We start from the raw sequence: 13,451 nt of genomic DNA on the forward strand, positions 1-13,451 counted from the left end.
AGAGGTGCAACAGGAAGTTAGAGGTTATCTCCAAAAGTGAAGAGGATTCTCCTATAAGAATGTTATCTCACAACAGGAGGTAAGATCTTCCAGTAAGCACAACTCTCAAAACTTTCTATCTATCCGGAACAATCCTACAGATTCCCATCTATCTCATCAATATTAGTACACAGGAGAAATAGTGAAAAATAAACAAACATTACCAAAATGTTGTCTTTATTTTTGTGCGGCAGAATGACCCCAGGAGGGAAATAGGCTGTTGTGCTTGATGTGATTTCTAAATTTTCACAGAGATCGGCTTGAATAGTACAATCCATCCATCCCACACTGACCAATCCTTCCTAAATCGCAGGACAAAACAAGACTCTCACTTATCAAAATGGGACACAAAATGATATGATGGAAAAGAATACATCATGAAATAAATAAATCGAAGGTTTATTAAAACACAATTCTAGAACAATAAATAGATTCAGACAACATAAATGACACTAAAGAAAACACTTACAAGCATTCCTGCAAGCTTTAGACGTGTTTGTGAAGACAGGCAATCTGGAAAAAAGAATAAAAGGGTAGTTCAAATAAAATTGGATTGTAGATATGAAAAAGTAATTGAACTCAAGTCTCAAGATATGTAAAAAAAACAACAACAAAAAAAAAAAACAGATAGTCCCACTTTCTGAGACTTTCTTTCTGAGACTTTCTACTTTCTGTTTGGTTTCCAGATGCTGAAACTTTTATTGTATTCTTAAGTTTTCTTATTTTTTTCTCTATTTTTTATTTTTTGTTATATTGCAAACTCTTGATTTGTCGTCCCCAAGGCTATATAACAAATACATAGCCTATACTGACAGATAGAGGATATCCAAATACAGTGGTAACTCGGTTCACAAACTTAATTCGTTCCGCGATTCCGATTCGGTCGTGAACCGAATCAAACTGTGATCAGACCGCGATCTCGACTAGAGGAAGCCACGACCATGTGTCAGAGCAGGGAAAATGACTGCGGTTGTGTTCGTCACCCGAAGCAGAGTTCGCGAACCGAACCAAAATTTTGCCGAACTTCCTGTTCGCGAACCGAATTATTCGCGAACAGAAGCGTTCGTGAACCGAGGTACGACGGTACTCTTATTGCAATGCTGCGGAGATGCTATAGTATTGTATTATCTTCTACTTCGTTTACTTGAAAGTTTCCCTTTACCTCAGATATATTACCACTGAAGCACTAGGCTAAGGAAGATGTGACTAGCTCTGTTGTTCTACTGAAACTGATGCAAAGAAAACAACAAGAGAAAACTAAAAGGAAGAATCTCAAAATATAAATTTCATTTGGTTTCCAGTTTAGTTGTCTCCTTGTCTTCCTTCAACTTATTTATTAATGACATCGGGGAGGGTGTTAACAGCGATATTTCCGTGTTTGCGGATGACACCAAAATAGGGAGGGTAATAGACACGGACTTAGACACTATAACATTACAGGAGGACCTGGATAAAATAGGGGAGTGGGCATTAATGTGGCAGATGAGGTTTAATGTCGATAAATGCAAAGTAATGCACTTTGGAATTAAAAATAAACAAATGGGTTATACAATTATGGGTATGCCGCTAGGGAAGTCAGAAATGGAGAAGGATTTGGGGGTCATTGTAGACCACAAACTGAAAGGTAGTTTGCAGTGCCAGGCTGCTGTAAACAAAGCTAGCAGGGTCTTGTCCTGTATTAAAAAGGGGATGTATTGCAGGGACAAGTCTATAATTTTGCCACTTTATAGATCATTGGTTCGACCTCATCTGGAGTACGCGGTCCAGTTCTGGTCACCAGTACTAAGAAAAGATGTCCTTGAGTTGGAAAAAGTCCAGCGAAGGGCAACCAAACTAATTAGGGGTATGGAGGACCAGAGCTACGAGACGAGGCTACTAAATTTAAACATGTTCACATTAGAGGTGAGGAGATTAAGGGGGGATATGATTTCCATGTACAAAATGTTTAATGGTGGTAGCAACATTAGCGATAAACTGTTTAAAATTAACTCCGTTACAAAAACTAGAGGCCATCACCTAAAATTGGTGGAAAAAAAATTCCAGCACAAGGGGCGAAGGGGGTTCTTCACAGTAAGATCAGTTAGGGTCTGGAACTCACTGCCACAGGCGGTGATTTCAGCAAATAATGTGGAATTGTTCAAGAAACTTTTGGACGATTTCTTAAGGGACCGTAATATACAGGGGTACAGGTACTCCTAGAATGAGATCCTAATAGGTTGGACTTGATGGACTAATGTCTTTATTCAACCTCAAATACTATGTAACTATGTAATGCTTCAGGTGCACACCATTCACACTTAGCACTCTATTATCCACTCCTTTATCTACTTCACTGGCAAAAGCAATAGGTTACTGCATTTCACGTTCGTATTGCTCTACATTGTTTAATAAGCTCAGTCGTGCCTGTTTAAACCTTGCCTTTGAAGAATTGAGCCTATTGCAATGTGATCGGTTCTTTTAATCTAATTAAATGAATTGACCTTTTCTATTTCATGCCAACATTGTGATATAGCATCATCTGTCACATCTACTCACTCTGTAGCCCCAAAAAGGCAAAGAAAACAAATAACATAATCATGTTGCATGGATGTTAAATAACCCAAGAAGTTTCAGAGATTGCTTAAAAAGTAGCACTAGGGAACAACAATTTAATCCAGTTAGGGATTCATTAATGCATCATTAAATGAACTGCCCAGTGGCCAAAAGTACCTGAACTTGTCTGGATATCGGCCTCTTGTATTCTTAGTTACAGCAGCTCTCGAACTGGGAGAGGCAGCGCTAAAGGTCATTTAGGCTCTACTGCATCTCCTGGTGCTTTCCGAGAGCAGCAGAGAGCAGAGTGATGACCTCATGGGTGTGCTACTGCTCCTTCATTGTCCTATTAGCAGATGTGGTGGGTCAAGGGCCAGACTGCATAGCTCAATTGCAAAGCAGGCTGCAGAGTGGTCAGAGGGATCAGAGGGATGAAGGGCCTGGCTCTGCTGCCTAGCAGGGGAATCCTGGTAGCTGAACAGAATTACAAGTCACAAGACAGTTCCCAGGTACATATTTCAACTGCATATTTAGCGGTTTGCGTGAAGTTCAGCTTTTAGGGAACCTGTATCGAGAGAAAAATGTAGGCTGCCACTGACAACCCCTCATGGAAATTTTAGTGGTCTCATTCTGGCTTCAAGACTTGCAGATCAAGGACAAGCCTGCAAGGACAAGTCACACTGAAGAGCAAACTCTCAGACTCCATATTTATTTTGATCAGTAGCTCCAAGTATTGAAGCTACTGGGTTAGCACGCAAGGCACGCAACTAGTAAACAGTGGCAGCATCCATATTTCTATCAGTATAAAAGTGTCTGTTGACCAGCATTACGTTAATTGCGGAAGCTGTAATCAGCAAACAAAAAACACTGAGAGGAACTGTAGTGTGACCATGAAAACCGTTGGCCCTGAGCAAGGCAAACAAAATGCAATGATATCAAATGTAACAGGCTCAGAATCAGGAAACACAAGACTATTACTACATCCCTGCAAATGGCACAGATAAGATTACCTCCGCTGTCAGCACAGAATGTAATGAGCCAACCAACACCTGAGGCAAACGAACGTTCAATTGAGCTTCTGAAATTTCCTAAAGAGAAAAATAAAATGTTAATTAAATGTACATTAAATGCACTCAGATAGTCCTTCATTTAAACTAAAAGATGATGTAAAAGAATATGGAACACATAAGTAATATAGATTTATATGAGAGTCTCTGGATTAATAGATGTTTCAGACATGGGAAGATCTCTGTCTCTTATACATCAAATGTAAAGACACATCACATATATAAAGTTTAAACATTGACATATCCATCATTCTGACAAATATATACTGAAAAGCAGGGCAGAGACATAATAAACTTTGCAGTAACTGTGTTCACGTCATGGGGGCATGTATATGGACCATTGTGGGAGATCTACATAGATACAGCATTACAAAATTTGTATATTTACCTTTAAACCCGTAAGGCGTAATATCTCATTGATTGGAAACAAAAAGTTATACTTTAAAGCTGAACTCTAGACAAGCTTTTCTTAACCAGAATGCCTTGGCACCCTGTTGTGCCTTCTGGCTTTCCCAAGGGTGCTTCAAAATTGTTACTCGGCATCCATCCACTAGCACCATGGAAATTAATGACACTAATCCAGGGAGGGTGGGATCTATTCACAAAAGGATGGAAGTTAAACTCTGTCCAGGCCAACTCTAGCTGGCTCCTGCCCTCTACCATGCTGCTGCAGATGCGGCCCCTGATGTGATGGTATGACTCTGATGTGAAGGCGGTACTGCGGATATCTTAGAACTAGTGCTGCATTAGTTGTTTTTTTTTAATCTTTCCCTTTATCACCTGGTGATCCTTTAGCGATATAAATAACACACTTCCTGTCTACACTCATTTTTGGCAAGTATTTTCTGTACTTGCTGAAAATGTTCTTAGCCTGAAAAAAGAAAAGGAAGGTGGTCACCACAAGGACTGGTAGGCTGCAATATATGACATTTTTATTTTTAGGTTTAAATAAACTTTAATATCCAAATTTGTCATTGACATTCACCTTCTACAATCCCATGTATATCAGTATTCGCCCTGAGAAAGGGAGGGATAGCACTCTGAGCTATTCAGGCTCCATAGTTTTTGGCTCTATCTCCACCCAGTTTTAAGTTTTGGGTGTTACAAACCACCCTGGGATGTTCCCATTCTGCCTCTTACATTCACCAGCATGGAAAAGAAAAAAAAAGACAAGCAGGAGCCACTTGTAATGGCACAATGGACCTGGGACCTCAAACACATAAATCTCACCATCAAATGTAGAGATGTAAAAAAATATCATTAGATGATCTTTTCAGCATCTAAGAAAAGCTGAACATCTGTTTTGAGGGGAGTGGTGCTTCTACAGTGAAATCAAAGTCTTGACTGCTCTGTCTGTCAGGGCTGTGCAAATCACAAAATCCATTTCCAGGTATACACACACACACACACACACACACACACTTTAGATACCTGCCTTGAGTTCAGCTTTAAAGAAGACCTCCACCCAGATCAAGCGCCATAGTTTCTGCAGCTATGTCCTACCGTCCTTGTTTACACTTCATACATCAGTGTATACCTTATTGAAGTGAATGGGTCCAAGGCTGGATTCACACCTAGTGCGCGTTTTTTCCCCCTGCATTTGCCACGCCACCATGAATTTCAATGGGTTCCTATATGCGCAACAAACGTGGAAAAGTAGCGCATGTAGCAAAATCTGCAACGCGCGTTCCACGGTTTTTTTTTCTTTCGCGTTTGTGTACGTTTTGACGCGTACAAACGCAGAGGAACGTGTACACTCGTGGCCACGTTTGGGGTGCCATTAACTAGCAATGGCAACACAAGCACGTTTCGCATTTTGTGCGCATTTTACGAACACCCATCAAAACCCATTTGCCACAAGGACCGCAAAGCCTAGGTGTGATTCTAGCCCAAGAAAAACATCTGACGGGTAAGAGAAGAAAGCGACTCAAGTTATCAAAATAAACAGGTAATTTTATTTGCAAGCACGTCGTCCTCCAATCACATATGTATATTATTTATTTTTAAGAGTCTTCACTGCTATAACACAAATGCTTGTAAGCAAAGCAATACTCCATGCAAGAGAACGAACCGGCTGCACCCCAAACTTTCCCTGCATAGATTTTAGAATTTAATGTACCATTTAGCCCATTGGTGGGTGAAACATGTTATGGGACGTTATCTACACTTCAAAAGTCTGGTATGCAGTCAGGAAAAAAGTCCATGAACTCATTGCGTTCCTGACCGCTTGGTCCAAGATCCTCTGGTGGGTGCTACGGTAGTCGACGGATGGCACCGTTACATTCACAAAATACAGATGAGACACCGGGCACTCCTGATGTGAATGAATAACGCGTCTTTTTATTGACGTGTATGCGGCACACAAGCATTTGTGTGATATGCCGCATACACGTCAATAAGAAGCAGCGTTATTTATTCACATCTGGAGTGCTGGTGTGGAGTCAGTTCTCTCTCTTGTATTGTGGATCTTCCATGGAGCCAGGATGAACTCCCTCTGTTGTCTATGCCCAGCATTCTGCTGAGCAAGCCGACATTGGGGTATATGAGTAGTGCCTACTACCTCTCTGTGACTTGTACTATGTGTTATTTCCTTACCTGCCCATAACTCTGTTACAGAGCTTGACACGTAATTCATAGCAAAATTAACCAAATCATCTGTTAACCGATCACCAAAGTATTTGACTGGATTCTGCAAATGGAAAAAAAAATGTGGCATTCGATGAAGCCTGTACAGAAAGAGGTAATACCAATATGTAATCAGGAATCCTGTTCCCCATGCATCCGATCTAAACCAAACAAAAGGGAGAGGTTTCACTAATCTTCATCACCATTTTGTCACCTCGGTTACTGGGGTGAAGAGAAGACTTCACCGATGACATTTTGCTTTCTTTATATGCCACACATATCCAGAAGTAACCCTTTATTTTCAATAGAGGTAAAACAGAGAAGCAACATTCCCCAACGTGTACTTCGTTTAAAAGAGGGATTTCCGAACACTTCCTTTCCCAGTGATATAACCTCAATGAAGTCACTGAAAGTAGCAAAAAACTAACCGAGGTTCAAACCTTTCCCACCCAACTGAAAAAATTTGCTTTTGTTGCCGTGTTTCCCACCGGAGAGACTATTCTCCCATTCTGTCCGGATTACAGAACAGGAAGTAAAAGGGAAATCTCCCAAATGGGGTCAGAGACAGCAATCAAACCCTGGAACAAGTAGAGGTGAGGCGCTTGATTTAAATATTCAGAAGATCGGTCAGAATGTGATACAGAACCAGGGTTGCAGTGAGGCAGCTCTCACCAAATATGGGATATTGCTCAAACAAGGGAATCCAGAATTAAAGATATACATATCTAAAGTCCACTGAGAGCACCAAACAAGACAGAATGAGAGTCAAAACATTTATAACAATAACATTTGCTTACAAACAACAACATAGAACATGCAACATGTTTCAGGGGCTCATAGACCTCCCCCTTCATCAGGGTTTAAACATAATGAGGGGAATTTATCAAAACTGGAGCAGACCAAATCTGGAGCTGTTGTCATAGTAACCAATTAGCTTATCTTTTCAGTTTGTTCAGTTAAGCTTTGAAAATGAAAGATAGAAGCTGATTGGTTACTATGGGCAACTACTCCAGATTCTGTCTAATCCAGTTTTGATAAATTTTCCTCAATAGATTCAAAGTTGGCACAGAATGGTGGCTAATGCTCAGAATGCTCTCAGAAATGTCATTTTCTGCATTGATTGGCTCACTAATTTGCCTAGTCACTTGCTCTAAGACAGAAGTCGAATTTGAGACCTCGGCTGCAATAGAAATGTCATTTTTAGTGAGATGTTCCTTATGGCTCAATGACTAATAAGGGGATGCAAACACTGCAGCTTTCTGTATTAAAAACACCGATGTTTGTTTTACCCTGTGGGTATAATGAAGACAGATTCCCATTCAGGAATCAGTCTGGAAAGGACATGGTGAAACAAACAGCTCATACTAAAGACAGTTTGGTTTTTTTCCATCACAACTGGAGTTACCCTTTAAGAGCATGCGTACTGCTTTGAAAGAAAACAAAAACAAGAAACTATTTACCATTCCAGCTTTAAAAATGTAGAGACTTGGATAACTATTAATTCCTTGGCCTCTGCAAAGCATGCGGTCGTCTCCGCAATTTACTGCTCCAATGCGAATAAGACCTTCCATCTCTTTGGCAAACTCTCTCCACTAGATGGAAAAAGAATGCATGTAAAAAGGATTTCAAGCAAGAAACATGCACATTTCAAAACATCATAACCGGTTATTTAATTACTTACTGTAGGAGCTAGATCATGGCAATGGGAACAGCGAGGCGAATAGAAATTAATGAACCACAATTCTCCAGAATTTACAGCCCCATCTGTAGAGGGAAAAAGAAGAAAAGTTTGAGAACATAACTTCTGTACAATTTCTTCACTTGGCAGCCGAGGTATACAATAAAATTAATACTAAAGATGGAACCTGCACATTGTAATTCCAGTTAACATAAAATTCAAAAAACACTACAATTCTGAGCTAGTTTCTACTTTTTTATCAAGGTAGTTTTTTTTGTAAATAACAATCGGCTTCAATATTTTACAATAAAAAAAAAGATGAAAACAGCAAGTAAAGAATGGCCAAATGTAGTTTATACAACAGACTTCCATCGTAATGTAATGTACATCGTATGGACATAAATATACTAACTGTATCGGAGACATGTACAGTAAAAAAAAAAAAAGTATTTATGGTTACAGAAGGACTGTGGTCTGTGAATTCGTTAGGCCTCATGCACACAGCTCTCCAAACCGCGGCTGGGGATTCCTGCGTCAAGAAGCTGCGGATTCTTGCGGCAAGAATCTAAGGTGTGTCCGTACACTCAGATGTGGCTGTTGTGCCCATTCAAGCGAAAGACAGGCTGACCGCAGCCGCATCTGTCCATAGCTCATGCATGGGACGATGGATGTGATGCTTGTCCATGCAGACAGCCATGCACACATGCGGCCGCTGTCACCCTGTCATTCATTTGAACGGGTAACTGTACGGGCACACCCGGGATTTCTGCCACAAAATTTAGCAGCTTCTTGCTGCAAGAATCCTAAGCCGTGGCTTTGAACACCGTGTGCATGAGGCCTTATTGTACTGGACATTTAGAGTAGGTATAATGCATAACTGGCAATAGGAGACATAGTGAGGCTTTCTAGCCTAACAACCAAGATCTCCAAAGAGTCTGTTCATAACAAGGGCTGGGGATACAAGGGTAGGGTTGGTTAACCACCCACACCCGATCTTTACAAATTGTTGGGAGCTACCTCTATGGTTATAGGTTAAACTTTCCAAATGCAGGACGGAGTGCGGTGCGGTGGAAGGTTGAGGCGGTGTTGTGCTATAGTTTTCTGGTACAGGGCTCTAGTTCTTGCAAGCTCTGGTGAGGGTCATCAAAAGGGGAGGACCAAGATTGCCAGGAGACACATATTTAGCTCAGAAGCACACTGCAGTTGAAATGTACAGATAATCATTTCAAACACATGATATCATTAGTGGACCACTTGTGCCCATTTTCAAACATGTTAATAAGGTTTTCTTGTCCTGAGGTGCACCTGTAGCATAGCGAGGAATCCCTGAGACAAAAACGGTACATACTTAAGGTGGTTCAGTAAACTCTCATAGAAGTGGCTACTGACATGTAGGGTATCTTGTGCAGTGCCTTAAGCCATTGTGTGTTCATTAATGAGCCTGGGCCCATCGCCTTTCTTGGTAGTGACAGTCGATTGTTCAATTTGGTAAGCTGGGTAAAATAAATTTTAGATATGAGGCCTTTCTTACACTGAGAATGGCCTATGGTGGAAACCAATGCCATTTTGTGGTGTGTAAGTTCTTGTTGACTATTAATGACATGATGAAGTTAGAGATCTCTAAAAAAAAAAAAACATGGTTCTTGGGAGGTGTCTGCAGTTGTTGAAAGGATTTAGTTAGATTTAGCGGTGAGAGGTGAGTAATAACTTTTTTCTCACAAATCAGACCCTTTCAGATCAAGTAACTCAGTGAGATAGCCATTATACCATAGCAGGGTTTACTTGTTAAAGCTCAGATAGTTAATGTAATGTACCCCCTTTCGCTAAAAATCCCATCCGCATGCAGACTAAACATTAAATATTTCTAAAGGTGTCTTTGTTGTTATTTTAAAGATATGGGTAAAGTTCTCTTAAGAAATAAGTTTATATGTAGCCAAATCTTATGGTACAGGTAACAGCGGGGTATTGCGTATATTCCAAGACATCGCCTGCTTCTAAGGTTGAGATGGTAGCCTGTGCACATGAGGGATGATGTCAAGTCTTTGTTAGGATCCTCTAAGGGAGATAAATGTCAGTTTCCAAAATGCTGTGAAGTTGTGCAAGTAGTTTTTGGGACAGGCCTCCAAACCAATCCAATTGTTCATTCCTCTGACATCCACTGACCAGAGGTATCTGCAGACACCTACAGCCACGTAGGTCTCCAAAAATGTAAAAATTTATGTGTACAACCTTTGGAATAATATGTTGATAACTTCTATAATTATGGTGCACTCGCTTCTATAGTATTTAAGGCAATACACTCCAATTGCAAAGATCAGGGTTTTCATTATTGCCTACAAGCATAGTAAAGGCCATTTAATATACACCACCGCAACTGATTATTTTAAATGAAGACAAAGCTATTTTCTCACAGCCACCAATTAGAGGCCTTCTTTTATTTGAATGACACAAGAGTGGTAGCCATAAGACATGCAGTCACAGTGTACTCCAGTGTCCATAAACCATGCTGCAATCATCCTTTTCTTGCTTAAAAAAAATGTACACAAATTTTAGATACATTATTATGGATCTCCTACAGAGAATAAAATGAAATATAATGAGGTTTATTTACCAAATTCTCCTCTATCCAACGTGACAATTTCAGGGTCATCATCATAAATACCTGAAAAAGAAAAAAAGGTGCAGATTAGTTAAACCAGTACTGAACTGTGTTAATATGAATGTGTTAAAGTTGATCTATCTTGGCTGCTTTACAAGTATACAAGCATAAGTTTCTGACATAATATTTAGCAATAATCTTCCTGCATAACAGGAACCATCGAGGCCATGATCACAGTCCAATATGTGGATTCTGGATGATGCCTGAACAAAGATGGTGCCAGCCTGGGGAGAAAAAAAGTTTAAAGCATTCATTTTCATTTAATTTAATTACCAAGAGGTAATAAATACCTGTAAGCATTGCACAATACTTAGTATGCATGCACATAACAAATACCTGGCACATGGCCACACCTAGACCTGCCCACTGCTTTCTGGGTTGACAGCATTTCCTCTGTTGCTGTAACCCTCGTACTGTGAGCTGCAGTGTCTAGGAGGGGGGAGCATGCGAAATACAAATGAAGGGGAGATAAAAGGAAGTCTTTTGTTTGCTTGTGCATCACATAGTATTTGGATTTGGGACTTGTATGGACTGTCATATAGGAGCCTGTAGTTGTCCTTTAGAGTAATATAATAGCTTTTGTCTTCAATGATCACTTTTTTGATTACTATTCAGGTTGCGTCCATACTTAAAAACTTGTCTTCAGACAGAAGTTTGACAACAAAAAGTAGTCAAAAGTCAAAATAACGTTTCAAATAGGGATGTTCAGATACCAAGTACTGTACTCGGTACAAGTACAGATACTTTTCCAGCTACAAGACTAAACTAGAGAAAAATTCAAAAGTTAGGAGGCAGCCGGCATTTTTAAAAGGAGCATACGGAGCTCCTGGGATCAGTACATCCCTTTTCTAATGTACAGATACTTCTCCAAGTCTTCACAGATACAAGTACTGATAAATTTTTGTTTATTGTCATGTGACAGTTTTTCTAAAACTATACAGACTAATGATTTCAGGACAGTGGTGGAGGACCAGGGCCCTGTCACAGCTTTAACCGCTGCAACCCTGGTAGTTCTCTTGAAAATGCCAAGTATCGGCACTGGTATCTGAACATCCCTAGTTTCAGGTATATATTTTTATTTCATATAAAATATTGCATAGAACATTTAGCATTCTTATTCACGGGGTGCAGATGGAGGCCATTTTTATTTGTTTAATTGCGTTTTCTTTTTGACTTTGCTGAAAGGAGCTTCTTTATGTTTAATAGATAGAGGTGAAATTAGACAACACGGAGTAAATGAGTTGGAAGAACAGTGCAGTGGCTCTTCTGTTATCAGATGATTTAGTAAGAGGTTTCAGCCAAAGTAAACCAAAAAGCCGGGAGCCATTGCTGTGAGTTTCTCCAGTTAAAGTGCATTGGGAATCCTCTGTCATATACTGAATGTGTATATGTTGCAACATTTGTTTTAGAAAGTATTTAAAAAACATTATTCTAAAATTGACACAATTCATCAAAGTTCCTTCACAGTTTATCATGGGCAGCATAAGGATACATATAGGCGATCCTTGAAAAGTTATCTCTTTAGGGAAGTCTATCCCACATCAGCAGGAAAACTGTCCTTTTACTTCTTCCAATAACTCAATTATTACCTTTTGCTCCTTCTACTACATTGTAAGCTCTCATGAGCAGGGCCCTCCTAACCCTCCTGTATTGAAACGGTAACTGTAATGCCTCCTCCTATTTTGTAAAGTGGTGTGCAAACTGTTGGTGCTATATAAATCCTGTATTATAATCATGTACACTTGATTGAGGACATATTCTGGAGCAAAAAAAAAAACTTGACTATGGGCTGCTGCTCTAGCAACATTAATCAGCCAAGGTGACCCAATAGCAAGACACATGGACAATCACATCCTGGAGTGTAAGGGAGCGTGACAGAATAAACAAGGTAGATACCAGTTTGTCATTTGGGAAAACGGTTACTGACCAAAGCTCAAATGATAAAATGAGCATTATACTGTAAAATACCACTGTTTAAATTGTATTCGCAGTTAACTTTAATAATGTCAACACGGGCACCTAGAGTATCCACTCAGAGCTTAAAAGGAGAACTATGAGGTGAGTGATTTTCACTCATCCTCATAGTTAGAGCCGTCGTGTGACAATGAAACTGTCACACGTCGGTTCTATAGATCGGGAAGTGTGCGAATACATACTGTCGCTCGCTCACTTTTTGATTGGGGGAGTGGGCGGGCACAGCTGGCTCTGCCTCTAGATATGCAGAGCCCGCTGTCAATCACGCAGCTGGGTGGATCTCGACAGCATTGTCGGGATCTGTCCCAGCTGCGGCGCTCTCAGTATATAGTGAGCTGTACTTCGTGATATACTGAGCTTTTGGTCACGGGAGGAGGTTAGTATATGTCCTCCCGTAACCCTAAAGAGAACTATGGGGAAAAAACACTTACCCCATAGTTCCCTTTTAAGCTGCATCTAGATCAAAAAATTCATATATTGCAGCTTACCAGTCCGTAGGTGTGGCAGCTGCATTAGTTTTCATTTTAAGGGCTTATTTTTTTTAACCTTATTTTCACCGGTGATCCAGACCCTGTCCTAGAGTGACAACACTCATTCATCGCACTGTATCCTTGGAGGAGCAGTGCTAACATCGAGAAAATGTTTAACAGAAGAGCTGACTCATAAATTCTGCCCTCACACTCTTCTGACCTTACCATTAGAAGATTAAAAGGAGAACTACGAGGTGAGTGCTTTTCACTCACCTCATAGTTCTAGCCGACCTGTGACAATGAGACTGTCACAGGTCGGCTCAGTAGATCGGGAGGTGAGCGAACACATGCCGGTATTCGCTCACTTCTCCATCCTGTCACGGCTCTCTGCCGTGACAGGGGAGGGG

The 13,451-nt window shown here is 40.4% G+C and overlaps 1 protein-coding gene across 1 annotated transcript in view; it reads right to left on the bottom strand.

The window, feature by feature from the left end:
* The window catches only part of DNAJC10 (DnaJ heat shock protein family (Hsp40) member C10), a 43,113-nt gene that overhangs the window by 18,919 nt on the left and 10,743 nt on the right, over window positions 1-13,451 (bottom strand). The window contains exons 3-9 of the mRNA XM_018559508.1: window positions 10,553-10,603; window positions 7,945-8,027; window positions 7,724-7,855; window positions 6,234-6,327; window positions 3,582-3,659; window positions 509-552; window positions 204-341 (exon numbers count right to left, since the gene is read on the bottom strand). Of these exons, the coding sequence (XP_018415010.1) occupies window positions 204-341; window positions 509-552; window positions 3,582-3,659; window positions 6,234-6,327; window positions 7,724-7,855; window positions 7,945-8,027; window positions 10,553-10,603 (620 nt within the window). The remainder of the gene's footprint in view (window positions 1-203; window positions 342-508; window positions 553-3,581; window positions 3,660-6,233; window positions 6,328-7,723; window positions 7,856-7,944; window positions 8,028-10,552; window positions 10,604-13,451) is intronic.

The sequence above is a fragment of the Nanorana parkeri genome, unplaced genomic scaffold (genome assembly GCF_000935625.1).
Source record: "Nanorana parkeri isolate BGI_ZX_2015 unplaced genomic scaffold, ASM93562v1 scaffold400, whole genome shotgun sequence".
Classification (NCBI taxonomy): Eukaryota; Metazoa; Chordata; class Amphibia; order Anura; family Dicroglossidae; genus Nanorana; species Nanorana parkeri.